A 22499-nucleotide genomic window follows, 5' to 3' on the forward strand; every position below is an offset into this window, starting at 1 on the left:
TTTTTCCCCTATTGTTCTTCTTCTTCTTACTGTTGCTATTATTTTTTTTTTAAAACAGCAACAACAGAACACACATCTTTTTTCAACTTGAAAGGTAGATAAAATGAGATGTGAAGAGTTCTATTCCACTGCTTAATTAATACTGCTGGGATAAATGTGGTATCATTCTCACAGATTGGGAGATTTTGAAAGCACTCAAGGGAGCAATCTACTCAAGGGGTTACACATTAATGTTATGAGTATGTAAATGAGTGATAGTGTTGATTGTACCTTGAACTGTTATTTTTTTTCAAGAGTTTCTCCTTTATTCTGCCTATACTAAGGTTTAAGACTTTGCTCTTTTAAGACAGGTGTGCAAGGTGAGCCCACAGCTACTGTTAATAAAGGCTTAACTACTGTGCAATCCTTTCTATGACTGGAGGATTACTTCTGGTCTCCCACTGTGCAGAACAGAAGCTAGGATTTAATTCTCTAGAACCTTACATGGATGTTACACCCTGCTTTCCAACCTGACATGTAAAGTACTCCTTGCTATATTTTGCTTCTAAGGACTAATCTATAATTTTTAAAAATTCCTCATTATTATTTATTGTATTATTTTATCTTTAATCATTATACTATTATTATTATTGAATTATTTATTTATTCCTTATAATGAATCTGGCTTTTTTTTGTTCTGCACAAATACTGTCTAGTCAGTGCTGATAATGAAATCTCAGTTTCCTTGGTACTGAGATTGGTGGTGAGTTTGTGGTGCACAAAGAATCCAGGACAATATCCGGACTGTAGTATGTAATTTGTAAGCAGTGTTTCTTAATGTGAATCTGCACATTTTTTCTCAATAGATAAATGATAGTATTTAGTAGTATTTAAAAAAAAATCTCTCCTGTGCTGGCACTGTTGTGGTAGAAATTCTGTTGGTAGCAGTACAATTACCAGAGTTAGAGGAAAAGTTGCATATTGAACCTGAACTTTTTTTCAAACAGACTTTGCCTATAATACTAAATTTTCCAGTCTCGCAAAATTAAAAATTTTCACTTAGCCCAGAAAGGATGTGTATGATTATTAGGAAAGAAGATGCCTGAATACCTAATCCTTACAGTTCTTTCTGTTGAATATCTCGCCATTTGCAAAGGGCTTTGGCTCTTCTACTAACTGGGAGGGGAGATTCCTGCCTTGAGCCTATATTTTAGCCTACCTTGAAATGGCATACAGGTGTCTCTGCCCACTTTTTTTGCAACTGGGATGCTGTCTGTTGTAGGTCCCCTGAAAAATTGTTGAGGTTCTTAAGGAAAACAAACATGGTGACATTATAGTTTGAAATAAGGGTTTTGTTTTATGAGCTGTTAATTCTGTATTATGGACTGTATGGTTTCACTCATTTGATCTTTTTTTTTTCCCTAAAGTAACATGATGGGATTGTCCTTGAAGGATTCTATGAGGGAGCAAGTTGGGTTATGAAACTGGATTAGCTATAGAATATGAAGATTTTCCTATCTGATGATATTATAAATTAGGCATATTAATAGTAAACTTTGGTAAAGATTAATTGCACATTATTAGAAGTCCTTTTATGACAAGTAAATCTGACCAATTTCTGACCAGAGAATTAAAGTGAGTTTTCTGTATTGAATAAGTTCATATATTACTCATGCTAATTAGAATTTTTCAATGGTGGGTTATTTTTCTCTTTTTGGTCAAAACAACTTTTATAGTTGTCTTGGATCAAAGGCAACCCCTATCATTTATCATTATGATAAAATGATTTGGATATATTTCTTCACTAGAACTAAAGATTTACTGTAGAAAATGTGGGCTATCTGGTTTTCTAAGTTATTCTCTTATGTAATTATATTTACTTTTTTGGAGCCACATGATGGGTATTTCTGATTAATACATTGATTAAAGTAAGCACTAAATGCAGTTCAGAGTCTAGCTAAGTAGTCTGAACTGTGTTAATTCCAAGAAAAAAATCCTGGCATCAAGCTAATTTACTGAGCTGAGGGTAGCAGGAGCAAGCCTGCAATAGCTGCAGATGTAGTTTGTGTTTCTTTATCACTTGATTTGACTTTAGCCATGGTAATCTTCAGTATTTTTTATACTCCTTCCCCTGCCTACCCTATTTCAACTCTTTCTTCTTGTCTTTAACTTGATACAAATTTAATGTGTTTCAATGAGGAGTGCAGTTCTGCAGAAGACATCCCAGGAGTAAGACCCAAGCTTTTTTGAGGTCTGCCTGGAGCTCACGAGGGACTTGGACAGACTTTCTGTCAGGCACAGCAGGACAGCACTTAAATATGTGCTCAACCCAAGAGAGGTAACTCAAACCTTGGTTACCTGTGGTTTCTTTGTTTTGGGAGCAAGTTAAAATGCTTTCTGTTTAGAAGGAATGAATCTATCCCTAAATGTTCTGAACTGCTTTTGTTAGTATAAGCAGAAATATTGCTGCAAGTCAATGTGTGATGGAAATGAATGATTTATAGTTTGTTATTGGATTCCTGAGTCTATTTTTATGCTTCTGTACTATTTCCTTTTCACTGTATGCCTATGAAGTTTATTTTTAAAGACCTACCCAGTTTTGGAGAGATGAAGAATGCTACTGAAAAGTAGTCTTCAAAAAATAGACTCCTAAACAGTGGTAACAGGAGCTTCAACCTCAGCTGTTTGTTAAAAGTGTGAAACTCAGAAAAAATCAGGTCAGACTCAAAAAAACCCCTTTTGAATGGAATTATTTCTTCAAACTCAGCCACAAGTAGGTTGTAACTATCAATTTTTCTTGTTTTATTCTGAAGACAGTTAAATATCATCTTGTCCTTAGCAAGTCCTGTAGCTTCTAATGGGGGAACTCGGGGGTGCAGCTGTTCACTGCCATGTAGGCACACACTCCTCTCCTTGCTTGGGTGCTTTGTGACTCAAATCCACCTTGCAAGTTTACGAGAAATGTTGTCATGTGGACAACCTGCATGCTGCTTTTGTGTGATTCAGATATATTTTCTCTGGTATGAAATACTTATCTTTTAGTCATTTATGGACACAGCTCAAGTTACATGGTGGGGTGGGAGAAAAGTGGAAATCCTTTGTCAGCCCCCAGACATCTAGAGCAATTAATCTGGCTGATGGCCAGCTCTGTTCCCCAAACTCCTGACTTACAGAACACAGATTGGGCTTGATAAATTGTTCTGATGGGCTGCATACAATCTTGAAGCTATAGGTAGGATACTTCATTTTTTAGTGTGCCAATTGTTGTTGTTGTTGTTGTTAATCCCTGATGTTGATTAATGGTGAGATGTCAGCAGATACACTCTTGTGTCTAAAGTTTCACTTTAAGTGAAACTGAAAATTTTAGCCTCTGGAACAAAACTTCTATTTGAATACACAGATGTACTGGAGAGGTACCAAAAACATACCAGACCTAGAGTAGTACCACTTACTTTGCTCCTTCTTTGGAGTAGTGGGATAATGGCTTCCTTTGTCCCAGCAATAGTGAAGTGGAGCTAAACCCTCCTGCCTCATATATGAATTGAAGTATTTGAAGAGCAGCTTGGTCTTGATGGCAACACTTGGACCACAGGTCTGGTTCTGGACTCCTTATGTGCATGCACAGCCTATCTCCTTTGTGTGACTTAAACAGTCCTGCAGTTAGGACATCATTTCAGTTTTTAAATATAATGACCATTTTTTTCTGCTTCACTACTTCTCCACTGCCTAGGGTGTTACGGTTTGGGTTTTTTAGGGCAGTGGCATTTAAAACTCAGATCCTAATGAAGGAAGTCAGGCTCGAGAAATGCATAGAGTTCCATCTAAATAAGTACAGGACCATACAAATGGAAGCTGCTGTGCCATTGAACAATTTCTTTGACATGTCAACAGTTTTCTGCTGCTCTAATTTCATTAGTCAACATTTTTGTTGTTAATGATTTACAGTCAAGATATGCTAGAATCAGGTTTAAATAGGGTAAGAGTGGGTGCAGGTCATACACAACTGGCACATTTTGTACTGAATGCTGCTTGAAAGATAGGAGAGATTAATCACCTGGGAGAAGGTTGCAGTGACTTAGTGGGAAGTTTCAATTTTTGGATACCTGAAGGTAGATCCAAAATGGTTAATGAAATATTTTGTTAGTTGTGATGGTCAGGTCCAATGTTTTATGGGGCTTTTTATGCTTCCTTGATTTTATTTGCCTTCTGTTGTTTTTCTGCTTTATTTTTTGGTGCAGTTTTTGCATGGGGGTTTTTTTGGGGGGGGGGGGGGGGAGGGGGGTGTTGTGTGTTAATTTGGGGCTTTTTTGCTATTGGTTTTGGTTGTATGGTTTTTTGGTTTGGTTTGTTTGGGTTTTTTGTTTGGTTTCTTTCGTTATTTTTGGGATTTTTTTGTTTGTTTGGGTTTTTGTTTGTTTGGGGTTTTGTTTGTTTTTATTTTTTTTACTTGGTTCACTAGACTTAGACAGTTGTACAGATCAACTGGCACTATTCATAATATATAAAGCTAAAAATGGGCTCAAACAATATGACTTGGGCATAAATAAGAGACATAAAATGTAAAAATTTTGTTTAATATGTCACATAATATTTCTTTTTAAATAGCACAAATTAAAGTGCTATATTAAAAATTTTTGTCTTTCTTCAACAACCTCATATTACTCTACCTTTAATATGCTTGGGTTGTGGAATGAATTTATACTGTAAGTAGAGACATTTCTCTACTGCACAGTGAGCAGAGTAATTAATGGAAGTAGGCAATGTAGTATAGGATTTGTGCCTAGATTCTGACCCAACTTGATTGTAAACCCCACTGAATTCCAGAATTCAGTTATAGTGAAGATAGAAAAGGGCAGGGTGCTTGACCAAAATTGTTGGGATGTAAAGGCGGACAATGAAGTTGTTCCTTATTGTAGTGGAAATGTTTTTTTGGGGGGAAGGTTGGGTTTGTTATGACTTTTTTTTTGTCAATATGCACAAAAAGAAGCAGGAGTTTAGTTGCAGCACCTGGTAGATAACAAAAAATCCTTCTGTAGTGCTGTCTTCTCCAAGCCTTATTAGGAAATACTATAATTGATCACTCTTCAATTTCCTGTAAGTATTAGAATGAAATGTCACAAAGTAGACAAGGAAATACAGAGTAATAATAATACTTGGCTGTTACTCATCTGATGCTAAAATACTTAACAGTGTTTATTCTAAATTGTGGAAGACTTTATTTAAGCAGTATTAGGATAAGGCTTCTTTTTGGAAACCAAAGCATAATGCAGTTATTTTAAAAAATAGTATATCCTGTTGTTTTAAATTCCAAAAATGTGCGTGAATGTCTTTCTCTGTCATTGTGATGATTTACTGGAAAAACAAAAAGATTGTCTTGCTCCAAAAAACCATATTCCTTAATTTTTTTCCATTAGAATATACAATGTATGTTTCTGTTTAATAATAAGTTATTTTTCTGACAGTACGAGTTGCAAGCATTCAGATAGGTCTTCTATTGATATAATGTCAATTTACTCCCTTTTAAAATTCTTTTTTTGTAGAGGGAAATGTTACATAGTCAAAAAAATATCTTGTAGGATTTCAGAAACATCAAGTCAAGGTCAATTCTTTATGGTGACAGGGATAAAATTTTCAGATTGTCCAGCATCAACCCTTACACTGAAAATTGTTGGGGAGTTTATAGTTTTCCCTGTAATGGTTAGTATGAAATGATGTCTCTGAACACAAGACTCTTCATATTTTCTGCTGAAACCTTTTCATGTATTTATATTTATGTATTAGTTTTGTTTCCCCTCCACAAAAGTTTTCAATACTGGTGCATCCAACAACACCATAATACATTTGAATTTTCCAGTTGTCTGTAAGATTTCTGTCTGACTTCATTTTTTACACTGGGAAAATTGGAATCAGAAGAAATAAGTATTGAGAAGCTTGGGAAAATCTACAATGAAATGAGTGTTCAAAGCACTTTCAGCAAACTACTAAAGCAAATTTAACTATGGCTTTAAGGTCGATGAAATTTGAAAGATACAGAAAATAACTAAGGTCCTTGGTTCCTAATCAGCCATTCTTCTTCCTTTCAGAGATGTCACACAAATCACCAGTTCATTAGGACATGACTTAGGCTAATAGGTTTGTTCCCCACCATTGTTACGTTTTCAGTTCCTTTCATTTTGTCATAAGATAAATAAAATCTTTAAGAATTGTGTGCACCAGTGCACACATGTTTGCATGTGTAAGGCTTTTAGGCAGCACACAAGTGGATGGATTTATTTGGCATAAATTTGCCATGGTTTTTGTAATTTATTTTTTGTGCACTTTTATGCCTGTCTAGTGGTAGAACATAGAATGGAGTGCTCTTCTTTCTTTTTTTCCCTTCCCATCACATGATTCAGATTGCAAAATGCACAGAGTGGATATTGAGCTGGCTCTTATATCTCCCCTTTGTTTTTTCTTTCTAAATAATTTGCACTGCTCTCTGCACTGCTAGATCTAGGGACTAGAATTAATTGTATTTTGTGGCAGGTGGAGTTTTACTTGGCTATATTCCAGGGCTCTGTAAAGCAACCCAAAGTCTCTAGTATTATTCCAGTAAAATTCTGATTGACTGGCTCTGCAACATAGTAGTAAACCAGGGTAGATTTCTCCTCCAAGTTTTGCTTTTGCTCGCAGCAGGTCAATATGGTGACTCAGTGGGATTTGGGACAAGCAGCATTATTTACACTGATGACAACATGCTGCTTCCCTGATAAATGTCAAATAGTGTGAATTTGGCAGGCTATACAATGTCCTCCCAGAAGAACAGACTGTTTTCTCAGGAAGGATTGGTAAGGATAAAAACCACTATGGTAGATTTTAATAGTAAAATATTACTAAATTATCATACAAACAATTTTGTTGTTGCAGCTAAACAGTAAGTGATGTCAGACTTTGGTTGCTCTAAGCTTTCAAATTTTTGAATGAAGTTTTGCTTGGATTAATTGAGTTCTCCTAGTTTGGGAAGCCCATGCTCTCATATAATACATTGCTGACACTCCTATATATTCATTTACCTGTTTCTCATTGAAGTTTTAGTTGTGCTGTCATGAAAGACACTAATTGTATCCTTGGAAAATTGACAGAAAAGCATAAAGGTGTTTATTGGCTGTTAAGTTTTGATTCCATTCTACTAACACCTCATTGTTACATACCTGATTATTTGAATAAACTATTAAAATTGTTATCAATTTTAAAACTGCTTTGATTGTGCTTCCATTTTCAGAAATTTTTTTTTTGACTGGTTAATTTTGTGTTTGGGTTTTGTTTTTTACTTAGGGAGATGAAGTATGCAAAATGGTGATTAGTCACCTGAAAGGCTTAATTACTAAATTTCCCTGGGAGGCATGTAAAAAACTGACTTGCTGCTTGTTAAATGTTTGACATGCATCTTAGGTGGATGCCTACCCTGTTTCAACTCAGTGGCCAGTATGCCTCTTAGATACAGCCTCCGACAAATCCATGTGGGAGTCTGAGCAGACTTGAGTCCTGCCTTTTCAATACTAGAGAATTAAATTAGTAGCCAGACTGCTAAGTAGTCCTTGGCATACTAAGTTCTATGGAAGCTGCTCTCATTATGTTAAATAATTTGTGTGGGGCCATGGAGAAGGAAAGGAATTGATTCTGGAGCTGGCTTGTCTGTGCGTGCTCTGCAATGGAAGGACAAGATTGAAGTGTGGAGAAAGCAACATCTCCAGGAAGGAAGGATGATCACTTGTGCTAGAATATCCAGTGGCCTGGTGGGGAAACACTTGAGATGTGAAAAGGCTGTGTTGATATCCCTGTGACAGTCAAGACAGATTTGAGAAGTGGTCTCCGATCATCAAACCCATGCTCCCCTCCTGGTTGCTGGGTTACAGCAGAGGAGGACAGAGTCTTTTCCTGAGTGTCTTTTTACAGTGTGTCTTAGCTGTCTTGCCTCAGGAAAGAGTTCAGAGCTGGAAGCACTGGATACAGTTGGGTGGCTCCTTCTGCAAAGGCATGTAATTTAGGCTGTGATCCCACCCAGGGCATTTCTCTCCAGCTTTGACAGCTGCTTGCTGGATGTCGAAGTGTTAGCTCTCTCTCCCACTAGAACTGGTACCAGATGGTGGTGGTGTGACTTGTAAAGTCTGCTGTGCATTTATCCCTGGGAAAAGAGAATTTACTCCTTTAAGTATTGTACTACCTCAGTCCCAGAAAGAGATACCATTTTGGTGATGTCCTGTGGCAAAGATCTGTTGTGAACTAGAAAATGTATTGACCTGCGGCAGTGAGCTCTCCACTTGAGTAAACAAGCAGTGCAAAAGCAGCCCTGGGATCTTGCACAGTGATGCTGTGAAGCTCTGTCACGGGGTGAGCCTGACACAGGTCTTCAGAAGTGTCTGTATATCCAACCCCACAACTTCTGAGCTGTTTTCCAAGGAGTCCTGAGGAAGATTAGAGGAATGCATCTGAATTATATTGCCAATACATGGCTCTAGTTTTAATGTGCACCTGTTTTTCAAGAGTTGATGATGGCTGTGCTTCCTGGTGATCAGAGAGCCTAAGAAGGGGATTTTCCATGCTGAGTACTACTGATACTCTGCTAGCTCAGGCAGTAAGAGCTGCTTATTTTGGATTCACATCTCAAAAAGATGTGCCCATCATAAAAACTGTGAAGAAATTTAAAATTACAGAGACTGATTTAAAGTTGCTATCTAGAGCACTAACGGTCTACAGAAAGATGCTCTTGAGTTGCATGAAACAGCTGACTGTACAATGTTGCACCAACAGAAGAGTTTCTCACAGCTTGCAGTGTTCTCACTGCTTTTGTTTTTAAATACAGTCCTAAGGACTAACTTCCCTGGTGTTCTGGTAATCACTTTTATCATTGCTGCATTCTCCCCAGGACACGACTTGTGACTTTTAAATTATGTTCTTGTTTGTTTTATGGATTCTAGGTTGGCCTTATCATAGGAAATATGCAGTGTGGTTATTACCAGCTCTCTTTGTTCTGTAACAAGATGACTAAGTTTGTCAGTTCAGTACTGCATATTGCTGTGCTGATGATCCCCTTCCCTTGAACCTCAGCTCAGCTGCTGCACGCTACTTCACTTCATGCTAAATTTGCAATCTTGACTTCATTGAAGTGCAAAATTGCCTCGCTTGTCAAAAACTGGTAATACATAAAAAACAATCCGGTACTTTATTTTTTTTGGCTCAAGTTGAGGCTTACATAGGCTTAGAAATAGTTTCAGAATTTCCACATTATGTGAGCAGCTGTTTATGGTGTACAAACCATGTTAAATATTGAAGAATTTAGATCAGCTCATATTTGTGCATCATTTTAGTGCTGTAGTAAACAGCAGTATCCATCAAAGTTCAGCTTAAATGGAAAAGCAAATGATGTGTGAGTTGATTTTTGGTAATAGATTTGTTGAAGGGGGTTTTTTTTGTTTGTTCTATACATTCTGTCATAGAAATTGACCATCAGACTTACTCCACAAATCTGCCACAGTATTAAGCAATAAATTGCATAGATTTATCCTGAGCTATGCTGAAAGCTTCTTTCATTATATTATTCATGGTTAATTGCATCTGAATCCACTGGTAAAGGGAAGGATACAACATTAATTACCACATTTTACTTATATTTGTAAGGAGGTTGGTATAGATGTCTTACCTTCATGCTAAATGGACTTTCTGTTCTAGTACTAGCAAAAGGGCATCTTGCATCAGGACATTACACATAGGAAGAATTTGTATTCAATGATTATTTCACTAATTTAGTTCTTTTAAGGTTAAAATGCATGGGAAATAGTATGTGATACTTAAAACTAAAGCAAAATCTGAATGCCTTTTAAAGCAGTCAATACTTAAAAAATCTTTTTGCATATTGCATGCTATGTGATAAAATTTGTCTGACTGAATTTGAACCTCCTGTCCTATCTTACAGCCTCCTTCCTCCTCAGTGAAGTATGCTTATGCATAGGATGGGAGTTTTCTAAACCTGTTTTACTGAGCAAGTTTTTTGTTTTGGTTTTTAGTTTTTAGTTGTATTCGCTAAGGAAATATTCATTTGGGTAGGAAGGAGGAGTGATTATGAGTCTCTTCTGAAAAAGACTTTACTCCACATTTTCCCATATTTGGTCAATTCCTTGGCTTTACTACACTCACCTATCTACCTCTGGCACAATCAAAGTTTTGGTGATAAATGTTTGAAGTTCCGTGAAGGCTGGAATTTAGTTTTCACTGTTTGTGATATTGGCTGTTAAAAATAAAATAGGTATACATTAGTGCACATTAATGTATCCCAGCCAACCACAGAGCTTTAGCCAATGAAGATGTCTTGCAATTAGGACAATATATGTATTCTCAGAGCTCTTGAGAACTTTGATTATGCACAGACAGAAATTGTGCACTCAAATCACTGAAAATTTTGAAATTCATCCATACTGTTTCTGCCAGTAAAGGTTCAGAGGCTGAATTCTCCTGACAGGATCTATAGCAAGAAAGTTTCCTCTTGAAGGGGGATTTATCAGAGCAAATCACTTACAACTTCTGATTTGGTGGTGATCAGAGTTTCTGGTGTGTGTGGAATTGGTTGTACCAATTGATTGGACCTATCAGATGGATAGACTGTTTCAAAGAAAAGGTGAAGCAGCATTTACCTAAGCAGAAATTGTTGTTTTATAGACAGGCAATCTTTCTCAGATCTATTAAGCCTGGCACTGCACAGTGGAATAGACTGGATGTTATGGTAGTTTCCAGGCTCCCATTTTGCATCCCTGAGATACACAATTTTAAATGTCTCCCAAAAGTCTTACTGAAATACCTCCAGAAAATCAGAACCTGTATTAATCCAGAGTGAGAATGTGAAAAATGTGCCCTCGGTGTTTCCTGTGGAGCCCCGTCTGGACTAGCACAGCAGTCCTGTTGGCTCTGGACAATTGAGTGCTTTCCTGACTTGCCCTCGTAAAAGAATCCTTACTTTTGGATAAGCCCTTCCTTTCTTGGCTTGAATTTTCATTTGGCTCCTATTTGATTTTCATGTTATGTTTCTTGTTTTTGTGCCTGTGATGGGTTGACCCTGGCTGAACACCAGGTGCCCACCAGAGATGCTCTATCACTCCTCTCCTAAACTGAGCAGGGTAGAGAAAATACAACAAAAAGCTCATAGGTCAAGATAAGGACAAGGAGAGATCCCTCATCAATTACCATCATGGGCAAAAAAGACTCAACTTGGGGAAAATTAGTTTAATTCATTACTAGTCAAAGCAGAGTAGGGTAATGAGAAAACAAAAACTAAATTTTAAAATATCTTCTCTGAAGCCTTCTTCCTGTGCTTAATTTTACTCCTGAATTTATCTCCTGCACTAGAGTGGTTCAGGGGGATGGGATTTAGTTACAGTCAGTTCATTACAAGTTATCTCTGCCACTCCTTCTTCCTCTGGGGTAAGAATCTTCACATTCTTGTCTTGCCTCTAGTGTGAGGACCCTCCTGGGGCAGACAGTCCTCCATGAACTTTTCCAGTGTGAGTCCTTCCCAGGCTCTGCAGTTTTCATGAGCTGCTGCAGTGTAGGTCCCTTCCATGGAGTGCAGTCCTTCAAAACCAGGCTGCTCCATACTCTGGCATGGGGACTTCCATGGGCTGCAGGTGCATGTTTGTCAGACACAGGGGAAGTTTCTGGCAGCTTCTCACAGAATGCACCCCTGTGGCCCCTATGTCATGCAAACCTTGCCATCCAAACCTAGTCAGTGCTTCCAAACTAAAAGGCAGTTTTGTGTTTTGTGCTGTTGTTTTAAAAAGGATAAAGTGAAATGATTTTGGGAGGTAGCAAGTGTTTGCATACGTTTATAATTTTGTTGGTCAGATTGTCATTATCACATTATCCTTTTACTAGGGGTATATACCATAACTGAAATGACTGTGGAATGTTTTTCTAACACAAACTGAGCATTGTATTTTACTATGTTTTACAACAGAATTTGAGTCATTGAGGCTTGCTACAGAATCAGGCTTTTTTGATATTTTTATTAGTGACTTTGTCGCTAATCTTCAGATGATGTAGAGTTGTGAGATAGCTTCTGTACAGAGGAGAAATGTTATTTTAGTAGGAAGAACTGAGTTATCTTTGCAATGTTGAATAGAGAAATATAGAAGAGCCCTATGTATAAAACCAGTAATAAGAATTTTTGCAAGATATTTTTTAAGCAAACAACTCAACAAGGAGGGATACCTGAGTGCTTTAAATGAGGAGAAGGAACTATTGTCATGATATTATCTTGAGTATAACAAGTGCAAGGGAAGGATAAATGATGGTCAGTGTGCTGTTGAAGCCACCCTGACAAGGAGAGCGCATTCTGCTGAGCTTTGACAAGGCATGGCTGTGGTGCTCCAGGAAGCATGTGTGTTTCAGTACCTTTCAAGAGCAAGATTCTGCTCAAGAACACAAATACAAACTATTACAATGACATTGTGCAACAACAACCGGGTGTCTGTGATACACTGTCTGTGGAGCATGTTAGAAATGCCATTTCTGATTTCCATGCTCTGAGAGATTGGAAGGTGGTTTCCAGGGAATTAAAAAAATGATCCCACATTTTTGGTGCTTGTTATGCTGTGTTATTTTTAGATCTTATAATGTTTTGTATTCAGCCTTTATGTGTACATTTTTGTGTATGTTATGAGAAAATTGTGTTTCTCTCTAAAATTAAGGTTTCTGAAGTGTTGGAAGTTTCCTGTGTCAGTAACAAGAAAACAAATGCCCAGTAGGGTTTTACACAGACACACATTTTGACCATTTGAAATAGTATAGGTAATTTTATTCTAGAATAGAGACCGTAATGGAAGATAAGTAGTGAATACAATAGCAACAGGTCTGATTTGGTCATTTAGATGACAGTTGGACTGGGGAGGAAGATGAGGTATTATGCAGATATATTGATGGAAACAAGTTCGTACAAAAGAAATGGAGATGACTGGAATGTGAGGAGCCTGACTGTTGCCTGTCTGTCTTACCTGTGTCGGTAGATGATGGTGCACAAAAGGGAAATACACTGAGATGGTCATTGGAAAGAGGTGACTGTACAAGTGAGTAAGAACATAAAATGGTGTCTCTGTAAATTAATGGCACCTAATTTATTGTATTGCTCTTTGAACTATTCATTTTGGTTGCATGTGGAGTGACTGAAGGTGTGGTAATTCCATTCTCCAGCAGCAGCAGCACTTCTAAGCTACTTGTCTAATGTAGGTAGAGAACAGGAAGGAGCTGAGACATGTCTTGGTTCCAGTGCAGATCTACTTTGCAACCCCTGCCCCAGCCTGTGAATTTTTGCTTCCTAGGCACTACTTGAGAGCTTTACAGTGGGTGACACTTGAGCAAGCCAGGTTGTCCAAGGATCTGCATGTAAAAGATAAAACTCACCTCCTCTCATTGACTAGTGCCAGCTTCTCCATGGCACAGAGATGTTGTTTTGGGCAGTGAGCATTGATGACTTCCATCTGCTTAGTTTTGCAAGCCTTCAAGTGACATGCAGCACTCTGCCAGGTATTACTAAGTCTCTAGTAAATGTACCCCTGTCCTGATTGTACTTTATCATTTCAATTTAGCAGTCTTGAAAATGGCTTTACTGTTCTTGGGTCATTGACAACCCTAGTATGAAAGTATCCAAATTTCACATCTGTGTGTACTTCTGCACTTCCCAAAGTGTGACTTGGGCTTCTCTATCAAACAGTAAATTAGTGTTTCTTTAGGAAAAACCAGTTTCTTCTAGTCCTCTGCTTCTTTGGATTGCAGATGCAGAATAATAAATAAAAGGGATTGACATGCTTCTATGCAGGAAGGAAAACTGAAATTTAAGACGGATTATTTGATATATCAACTGTGAGCTGGCAAATACATCAGACATGAACAGGCATAAAGCTGTGACAGTTTCAGATAAATTCAGGCCAACAGTATTGCCAGTGACAGATTTGTACTGCAATTAACAGGATTAGGGACCAGCATTCTGGTCATGATGGGAATACTATCAAGTAATTTGATTTTTTTTTTTAAGGTTTTTTTTTTTTAGATTTCTTTTTAGCTTCAATTTCTTGGTTTCCTTGAGCAGAACAGTGAAAGCACAATTGGTGTAGCAGACAGACACAGTGTCACTCTTGTCACTACTCAAGGTACTGCTAGTACTTGAATAACACCTAACCTAGTCTCTGTTACTGCTCTGTCACTTGGCTGGAGAGAGCTGCTGTTGGACGAAGGAGGAAAGACATTGCTGCCTGCTTTCTCTCCCTTTGAGTTCTGCTGTGAGCTTTGGCAGGGTTCTCTGGGAAGGCTGGAGGGAAGGGGAGCCAAAGGCACAGTTGGTATGGTGCAGGGCAATGCTTGGGAATCATCAGAGAGGCATAAAACATAGGACTTTTTATATATAACTAGTGGTTGTTTCATCCTGTCTGTATTTAGACCTATGTACCCTATCTGTCCTCAAGTCTTTGTCTTCTGGAAATCAGTTAGTTTCTTAATTAGAAGATATTCACATATTATATCTAAAGTATTATATGTTTTACATCATATTTAGGTGCATTGCTGAAGGTCAGAAGTCTTTAAATACCTTTCCAGAAGGAAGTTCAGGACATGTTAGTCTTCCTGTTAAGTGCAGAGAATAAAGGCAGAAGCCAAGTCCTACTCCCAAAAGTCAGAATGTTAAATTCTGATGGATTTTCTATTCCTGTACTTCCTTATCTGTATTTTGGTTTCTCATGCAGCCTAATAAGTACTATTTGGTTGAAGAATATCTTTCAGAAAGACATCCAGACTTGCCTGAAGACACCAAGTGATGGAGAATTCACCACTTCTCTTACCTAATGAACGGAGAGGAGTAATTGATGAGAGACTAATTTATTCCCTGGCTCAGTTGTGCTTGGTTAATTTATTGCCTATGGTTGATGTGAAAAAGCACTGGCTTTATTTCTGAAAGAATAGCAATGTGGCAACTTGGTTTGCTGAATACTTGCATTTTAACAGCCTCTTCTGTAGAGGAGTAGGGTTCCTAGTATATGGTGGTTATTTTTCTGGAGATATATAGAATAAATAAACCTTCATGGCTGGAAAGTTGCATCTAGAATGTTTTTATATCATCAGAGAAAGAGGTGACATTGGGGAATCTTGTTTTGAGCTTGAGCCTGGAAAAAGGTGTGACTCTAGCCTGAGAATCCTTAGCTTCATGGTATTCAGTTTATATAGGTACTGCACCACATGGAGTGTGATGTCTTCACTCTGGTATTCCAGCCACAGGTAAAAGGAATTCTTGTTTGTCACTTTATATGGTATTAAATCCATTTTCATAATTTTTTTGGTATCTTTGTTCTTCAGGATCAGCTATGGTTATATTTGTGAGTATTACTTGGATAGTGCTTGATTATAGTTTCCATTGCTTTTGTTTGAGTGTTTATTTAAAGAATGACAAGTATTTTTTTGTAACTTTGCAGAGTACAGATGCCAATTCAAATGTGAGGAAAAGAACAAATGCCACAGTACAGTCTGAAGCTGATGGTGGGAGCCGAATTGACACAAGGCACAGCTCTGTCCAGCCTCCCTCTGTAGCTCAGGGGTCTTCTGACATTACCCCCCACTCCCTTTCTGCATCAAGTCCCAACCCTTTCACACGAATCAACGCATCGGAGACATTATCCTCTGCAAGAGCTACCCCTCCAGCTCCTCCTTCTACCCCAATTTTAACTGGATTTGTATCCCAGCATGCCACAGCTGGATCCCCTTCCATTCAGCACTTGCTTGGATCTAGACTGGAGCAGATTCAGACCACCACACCTAATACATTAGGAGCATCTGCAAAGCCATCTGCTGTCACACCACCTCCTCCCCCCACCTCCCACTCTGGCACGAGTAAGATAGACAAATATGCACGCATTTTATTTCCTGTTACCTTTGGAGCATTTAACATGGTCTACTGGGTGGTGTATCTATCCAAGGATACCATGGAAAAATCAGAAAGTCTAATGTAGTTTTGCTGCTATGTAGTAGTTCCTAAATTATACTCACATTTGATGCAGAGTTTCTTCTTTTGAAACTATTTAAAAAGGTCAGTAATTCTTATTTATAAAAGCTGTGTGGTACTTTCCCGTTCTAAAGGCTGGAGTTACTGGGGATAATTTGTTAACTCTTAACAGAGTAATGGGTAACAGTAATGGGTCTTCCTCCCTTCAGCCAGCAATGAACCAACACTTGCTTGATTTAAGCTACTCTGGCTGCACAGAACTTGCAATTGGAAGGAACATGCACCTGAAAGAAATCAGAGGCAGAGGTGCACGGCTGTGCAGTGGAACACATCTGACTGCTAGGAATATGCATGTTGGCTATCACAAATGCCTGAGGCACCCAGCACTGCTGTCTGGACACAGCATTGCATTCTCTGAGTGTGAGGTCTGTATATTTTGACAGTGCTTGCTAGAAAAGGACTTTCCCTGCTAGATTAAAATCGACAGAATGGGGGGAAGAAAATCAATAGCAGCAAAAGGGAAGAGAGTCCAGCCTGGGAGAGTGCAACTCCAGGAAAGTTATGCAAAGGAGTTGTAGAGCTCCGTATATTTTTACTAAGCATTATTTTGCATTGTAACCTGGGAAATTCTCACACCAAACTAAGAATGAGTGAACCTTGTAAAATCTGAAATCTGATGTAATTCTCAAAATTGGATTTTCTTGTTTGGTAAGGTGATCTTAAGTGGGTGATTCTTCTTTGACCTTGCTGACCAGCTTGAGTGGATTTATTCCTAAATTACATCAATTGTAGTAGATGAGGACCAGACCACAATGTTCAACTTTTCATTTAAATTCTTTGCTTTTTCTTTGGATGATTTGGGTTTTGGTTTGTTTTTTGTTTTTTCCCCCCATACTTTTCAGTTACACTCCTGATTTCCTTTAAACACATATTCCATTCCCCCCTCCACCTCCTTATGTAACGTTTGTGTCAAGTTAAATTTTCAACACAGTTTTAAAAGTGGCTTGAAAATTAAGCAAAAAAAGCCCCATTTCCTGTGCATGGATGAGTGTGGCATGTCACTGAGTGAATGAAAGACACTCTTTTTGAGAAGGACTGCTGTGGTATAAGAAAGTAAACTTTCTAGGTGGATCCCAGGCTAAAAATGTTAATTTACAATCCATTTTTTCACTTTAAACTGTGGCATAGATAGGTGCTTTTCTTACCAAATTGCAGTATGCAAGCAGGCAACATTATTAAAGAGTTGAATAGTTAAACCTGATAGAAATCCTAATCATAAACATTATTTTCACTAGAACAGATAGAAAACGAATTGCCAATAAATAAAAGAAATGTTTGTACAGAACTGTCTGGCTTGGCAAATGGTTAGTGTTTCTGTGCAGGTGACAAGTGAGAATCAAGGGCCAAATTCTCAGCTATGCTCTGGCTGTGCCTTTAAAGGGTCTGGAGTAATCCTTAGCTTCAGCTGACTGGATAGGAGATTGGTGGCCTATTGTCAAAGTCTTGTGCTGCAGGGCAGATCAGGTGAGTGTTCAGTGGTTCTGTGCCCAGAGAATGACCAAGGGACTTCGGGAGACCACAAGCTGCTGGCAACAAAAGGGAGCCATAAGACTGCCCTAGACTATGCTGGGACAAGAGTCAGGGTAAAAAGCCCCATAATGGTAAAACTATGACTGTGCCTCTGTCTCTCCAAGCCTTTTAGCCAGCTCATGGCTGAGAATCTGACCTTTAACTTGTGGGACCTGGGAGATAGCCAGCAAGAGATACTGCAGTGTGCAGTATGGATCCCAGATGGTTCTTTCATGTGTAATAATGAACTGTAGATGATAGAATGCAGTGGAAATGTCTTATGTAACTTTTATTATAATGGAGTGATATAATCAGTTGCCTAAGTCTTTCTTTTCCATAAGGGGTGCTCTCAAAGGGCCAGGTATGGTTCTTTCCTTTTTCATCTTCTACATCTGGAAGATGGTTGAGACTACAGCACTCATTAGGAAAAAATTGTGTGGCATAATGGAGAACTGGAAATGGAGCACCCGTGCATGATGTCCAACTGCAGTAGTTTGTATCTTTGGATGCACTGCTATTTGCTGTAGCTGTTTCCTCTCTAATTAGGTCACATTGTTACAAATTGTTGGAATAGAAGATGGTATGCAAGGGATTATTTATTTGGTTAAACCAGAATAAACAAAGTGAAACCTCTGGCAATTATTGTTTATAATTGCGCAGGTGATAAAATACGTCTAGCATGAAAAATGGTGACCTGCTGTGTGGAGAACTTAATATTTGCACCAGAAGTTAATGAATTACTCTTTGCTTTTTTTCTGTGATGAAAACCAAGGATGTTCTCTCACAGGCAGAACTTTAAACAATTCATTAGAAACAGTTGTCTGTTCTTTCCACCCATCCCTGTATAGTGATTTTATAATCAGCTTTTTCTAGTGCATCATTCCGTGGGATCAACACTAGTTCAAGCTAAGATTGATCTAAATTTGCTGCTTCAATTCACTCGTAGTTTCTGTTTAAAGACTTAAAAGGAGGAAAAAGAACTGCAAAAATAATAAACTACAAGTATTTATTTCTATGCTTCCATTTTGGGAGAAATTTTTAATGATACCACAGAAAAAGTTACCTACTTTAAATATCCAGTGTATTTCTGAAGTACCAAAAGTTCCAAAACTTCCATGCCTAAATTCAAAATGAAGTACATTAAAAAAAATCATGATGAGTCTAGGACTAATTTATTGAACTTTACTACATTTTTATGTTGCATCATATGAAGAAATTGCCATAATTACCTTTCCAAATTACATGTGGACAATGTAAATAGGAATTTATTGTTAACAGTTGTTCCTAATTATTTTTAATCTCCCTGGATGATCAGAGACAGTAAAACAAAAAAGAGCACTGCAATATACCAGTGATACCATAACTTGAAAGCACAAAAGGAGCTATGTGCTTAATATAGCAGCCCAAATCTGCTAACTAAAATCCTAAGGGAGAACATTGCAGGTGTCATTTCAGTGACCGAACAGCTTATTAGAGATGAAGTTCAGTGAGATGAACTCTACAGGAGCTATATTTTTAGGTTTTTGTTCTTTTTTTTCTATTGGCTTTGTTGAACAATCTTTTTTTGACAGTATCATGCTGGTTTAAAACTAACTAAACACTTCAGATAAGTTCACATCTATCAACGAGGAAAGGAAACTGGAGAGAAAGACAAAAATCTTTACAAGGAAATAGAGGTAGTTGTCCGCTGATATTTCCTCAGAGACATTGTTACCAGCAGCAATACTCCCACAGATTGCAGTGATGCAGCCCTGACCACTAATGCAGCCACTTGAGAAAAACAGTTAAAAACTTAGTTCAGGAAGATTGCCTTTACAGGAACTGACGTGTGGTTTGTAGTCAATTGTGAGCCCACTGTTAACAGGTTTCACTGCAACTGAAAATAATGAAGATGAGAAAGGTTGCCAGCTTAGCCTCCAGCCCTTCAAGGTGACCTGAACTCTTGGAGCTCACCAGCAGTACTGGAATCTGTTTTTCTGCCTATTAAAAGGGACTTGTGTCTATCAAATGGATGTTGGTAGTGCATTTCTTCTCCCATGTGTCTTTGAAGGGCAAAAAAGACTTTAAACTGCTTAGTTATCCACTCTATATTACCCTTTCATCAGGCAAGTAAACTGGATGATAATTGAATGAAAGAGGTAAATAGTTTAATAGGGAATGTGATTAGAGCTCTTCTGTTAACAGGACCTGAGAGTTATTGATTACAGGGTGTTCAAGTGTAGCCTTTGGCATCTCATCATCTTCAACATTCAGAATGGACCTTACCCAGAAATGGGGGAACCAAGTAAATGTATTTAATAGGATTTACCAGTATTTCTACCAAAAATTGAATGAACTCAGCTTTTTTATATGCCCAGAATTCCATCTTCTTCCACTGTACTGTGCACCTCCTGTGTGTCATTTGGCCTCTGTGTCCCTTAATGCTGTAGCTCATTGTCTGTGTGCCATGTGAGACTGTCAGGGTATGCGGTATCTATTTATCCAATTTATCCAAAGCCTGACTTTCCATATTCCTCATGCTGTTAGAAGTGTAGGGAAGGCCAGAATGGGAGAAATGACACACAGGCTTTGTAAGGGACACACATTGGCCATCCAGGACATTTTTCCATAGATCCTACAGATGCCTTAGGAGACCCTTTTTCAGTGTGCTATAGCAGCACACTACACATACAAATCCCAAGAATTGCCAGAGCTCTGCTTGAGTAGCAGAATAGATCATGGACTTTGCACACTTCTTATAACTTTTGCTTAACTTGGAAGGAGGAAAGAAATTTTAGTGAGTTCCTTGCCTTCCTGGGACTTGCCAATAAGGGCTTGACCTCACTAAAATAGAAGGGGTCTGTGTGGCTAGCGCTGGTTATGAATTGCAATACAGATGGCTGACAAAAACCCACCTTTGTTTTTATTTAATCCTAATATTGAAAAATAGATTAGGAAAAAAGCAGCTGTAGTGTTGAGAAGCCTAGGTTTAGTATAACATCTGCTGATGATATTGATCAAGCCAAGGATGATCAGAGTTGTAGAATCTTACAGAACTTCAGGGCTATACAGCAGTAAGTTTGCAGCAGGTCAGTGCTAAGTGGGGAGAAAAGGAGACGCTTCCCTTCATACTCTGACAGGAGTAAAGCAATAAAGCATAAGCTTTATTGCTGCTCTATTTATATGTGGTAGAACAAGACTGCATGAACAAATTTCATACTCAATGAAAATCTGAGAGGCAAATAGCATTATGGGGATCAGTATTAACCACCAGACACCAACCCCCCAAAAAATGGGGAAAAATCCAAGAAAAAAATTAAGTTAAATGACAGTAGCATCTTTTAAAATTATTTAGTTTTTTTTTTCAAGATCCTGCATTTCTTTCACTGTGGGCTTCCAAGGTGAGTTTACATTTTTTTAAGAATCTCTACTTTTATCCACTGGCACCAGTATGTGTTTTTAATTTTCTTCAGTTTACTTTAAAAGGGAAGTTTACTGGAAGGAAAAATGTGCCATTTTGAAAGCGTCTGATATGCGTTAATTTGTACCGTCCTCATTTGTAGGCCTCTTCTCAGAGTCAAGATGTGGCTATTTTGGAGAATGTGAATGTGGGGAGAGTTTCAGTGTGTTCTGAGTAAATCAGACTGAAAGTAAATTTTTGCCACATCCCAGGCAAGTGAGAGTAGTGCGAAGTACAGAGCACCCTGTAAAGATCTTTCTTTGCTAATGTTATATTCTGTGTTAACTGGAGGGAATGAAAAATGCAATTATTGTAAAATTGATAGAATTTGCAAAATATAATTTGCTTTCACATGAGTTAGAAATTGGTAGGTATTTATTTCAGAATTAAATAGCTTTGTCTTCTAGTCCATAACTTATTGCATCTAAAAGTATCTCTTAGACTTCCTCATGCTTTTTGTATTATTCCGCTGGAAAGGATTTCAGAGAAAGCCAGTTAGTATCCATTGCAGTTCACTATATTTTTGGTCATAATTCTAGTTTCATTTTCTTGTGCAAGAGGAATGGAGAGCATGATGGCTTTTTCAAAATAAAAATAACACTGGCAAAACAAAAGCCTTGGTGATTCCCTTTTTTAGAAAACCCTCCAAACTCCCATCAATTTTTTAATGGTTTTAAAAAAAATAGTGTAGTTCTAGCATTTAAAAATACTAATGCTGTTGCAGCCTGAGTACATATACATATATATATATATATGTATATATGTATATATATATGTGTGTGTGTATATATATATATATATTCCTTGAAATAATATAATTTCCCTGAATTTTAAGGAAGTAGAGTCAAGATGCACTTGCTAATAGTTCTATATTGAAAGAGTACCTTTCTGGATGGAAAATACCATGTGAGGTAGGTATTTTTTTTATCACTGTCTTCATATACCTGTTTTCAAGAAAAAGATCTGGAGAAAGAGTGTGACATTACTGAATTAATCTTCAAGTAGCATGAAATCTGGGTTATTTCCTGCTGGTCATCTTGCTGGTCATCTTGCTGCTGCATTCACAAAAACATTTGCTTAGTGTTTTTGTGAATGCAGTATCCAGGTTGCTGTTAACTGACAGCAGTCTGTGGATGATCTGATGACATAAAGAAACACTAAAGGAAACCATTGATTGTGAATATGTTTTCATCCTTGGAAAAGACTTAACTGGAGTTTGGTAGAAGAAGCAGATGACAGTATGAAACACTCAGCTCTACTTCTGAACTCAATACATTGAAAAAATTAGTTGAGTACTGCTTTGTCTTGCATCATCATCTTGTGCTGGTGGCTCATCTCCATGGTAAGTAAAATTGCTATGAGGATGGAGGTCTCAGAAGTAAAGAATGTCTACAAGTATTTCTTCAAAGTTATTTTGAAATATGAGATATCTAACCTTATTACTAAGAGTAATGTCACAGTATGCTTTATATTTGCAAGCTTGAAAGTCTCCTTTTCTGTTAG

The 22499-nt window shown here is 37.8% G+C and overlaps 1 protein-coding gene across 1 annotated transcript in view; it reads left to right on the forward strand.

Moving 5' to 3' along the window:
* GABRA4 (gamma-aminobutyric acid type A receptor subunit alpha4) overlaps positions 1–21965 on the forward strand; it is a 41995-nt gene extending 20030 nt beyond the window's left edge. Inside the window, exon 9 of the mRNA XM_058803493.1 lies at positions 15462–21965. Within this exon, the coding sequence (XP_058659476.1) occupies positions 15462–15995 (534 nt within the window). The 3' untranslated portion in view covers positions 15996–21965. The remainder of the gene's footprint in view (positions 1–15461) is intronic.
* The last annotated feature ends 534 nt before the right edge of the window (positions 21966–22499 follow it).

Source organism: Ammospiza caudacuta, chromosome 4 (genome assembly GCF_027887145.1).
Source record: "Ammospiza caudacuta isolate bAmmCau1 chromosome 4, bAmmCau1.pri, whole genome shotgun sequence".
In the NCBI taxonomy this organism is placed as follows: domain Eukaryota; kingdom Metazoa; phylum Chordata; class Aves; order Passeriformes; family Passerellidae; genus Ammospiza; species Ammospiza caudacuta.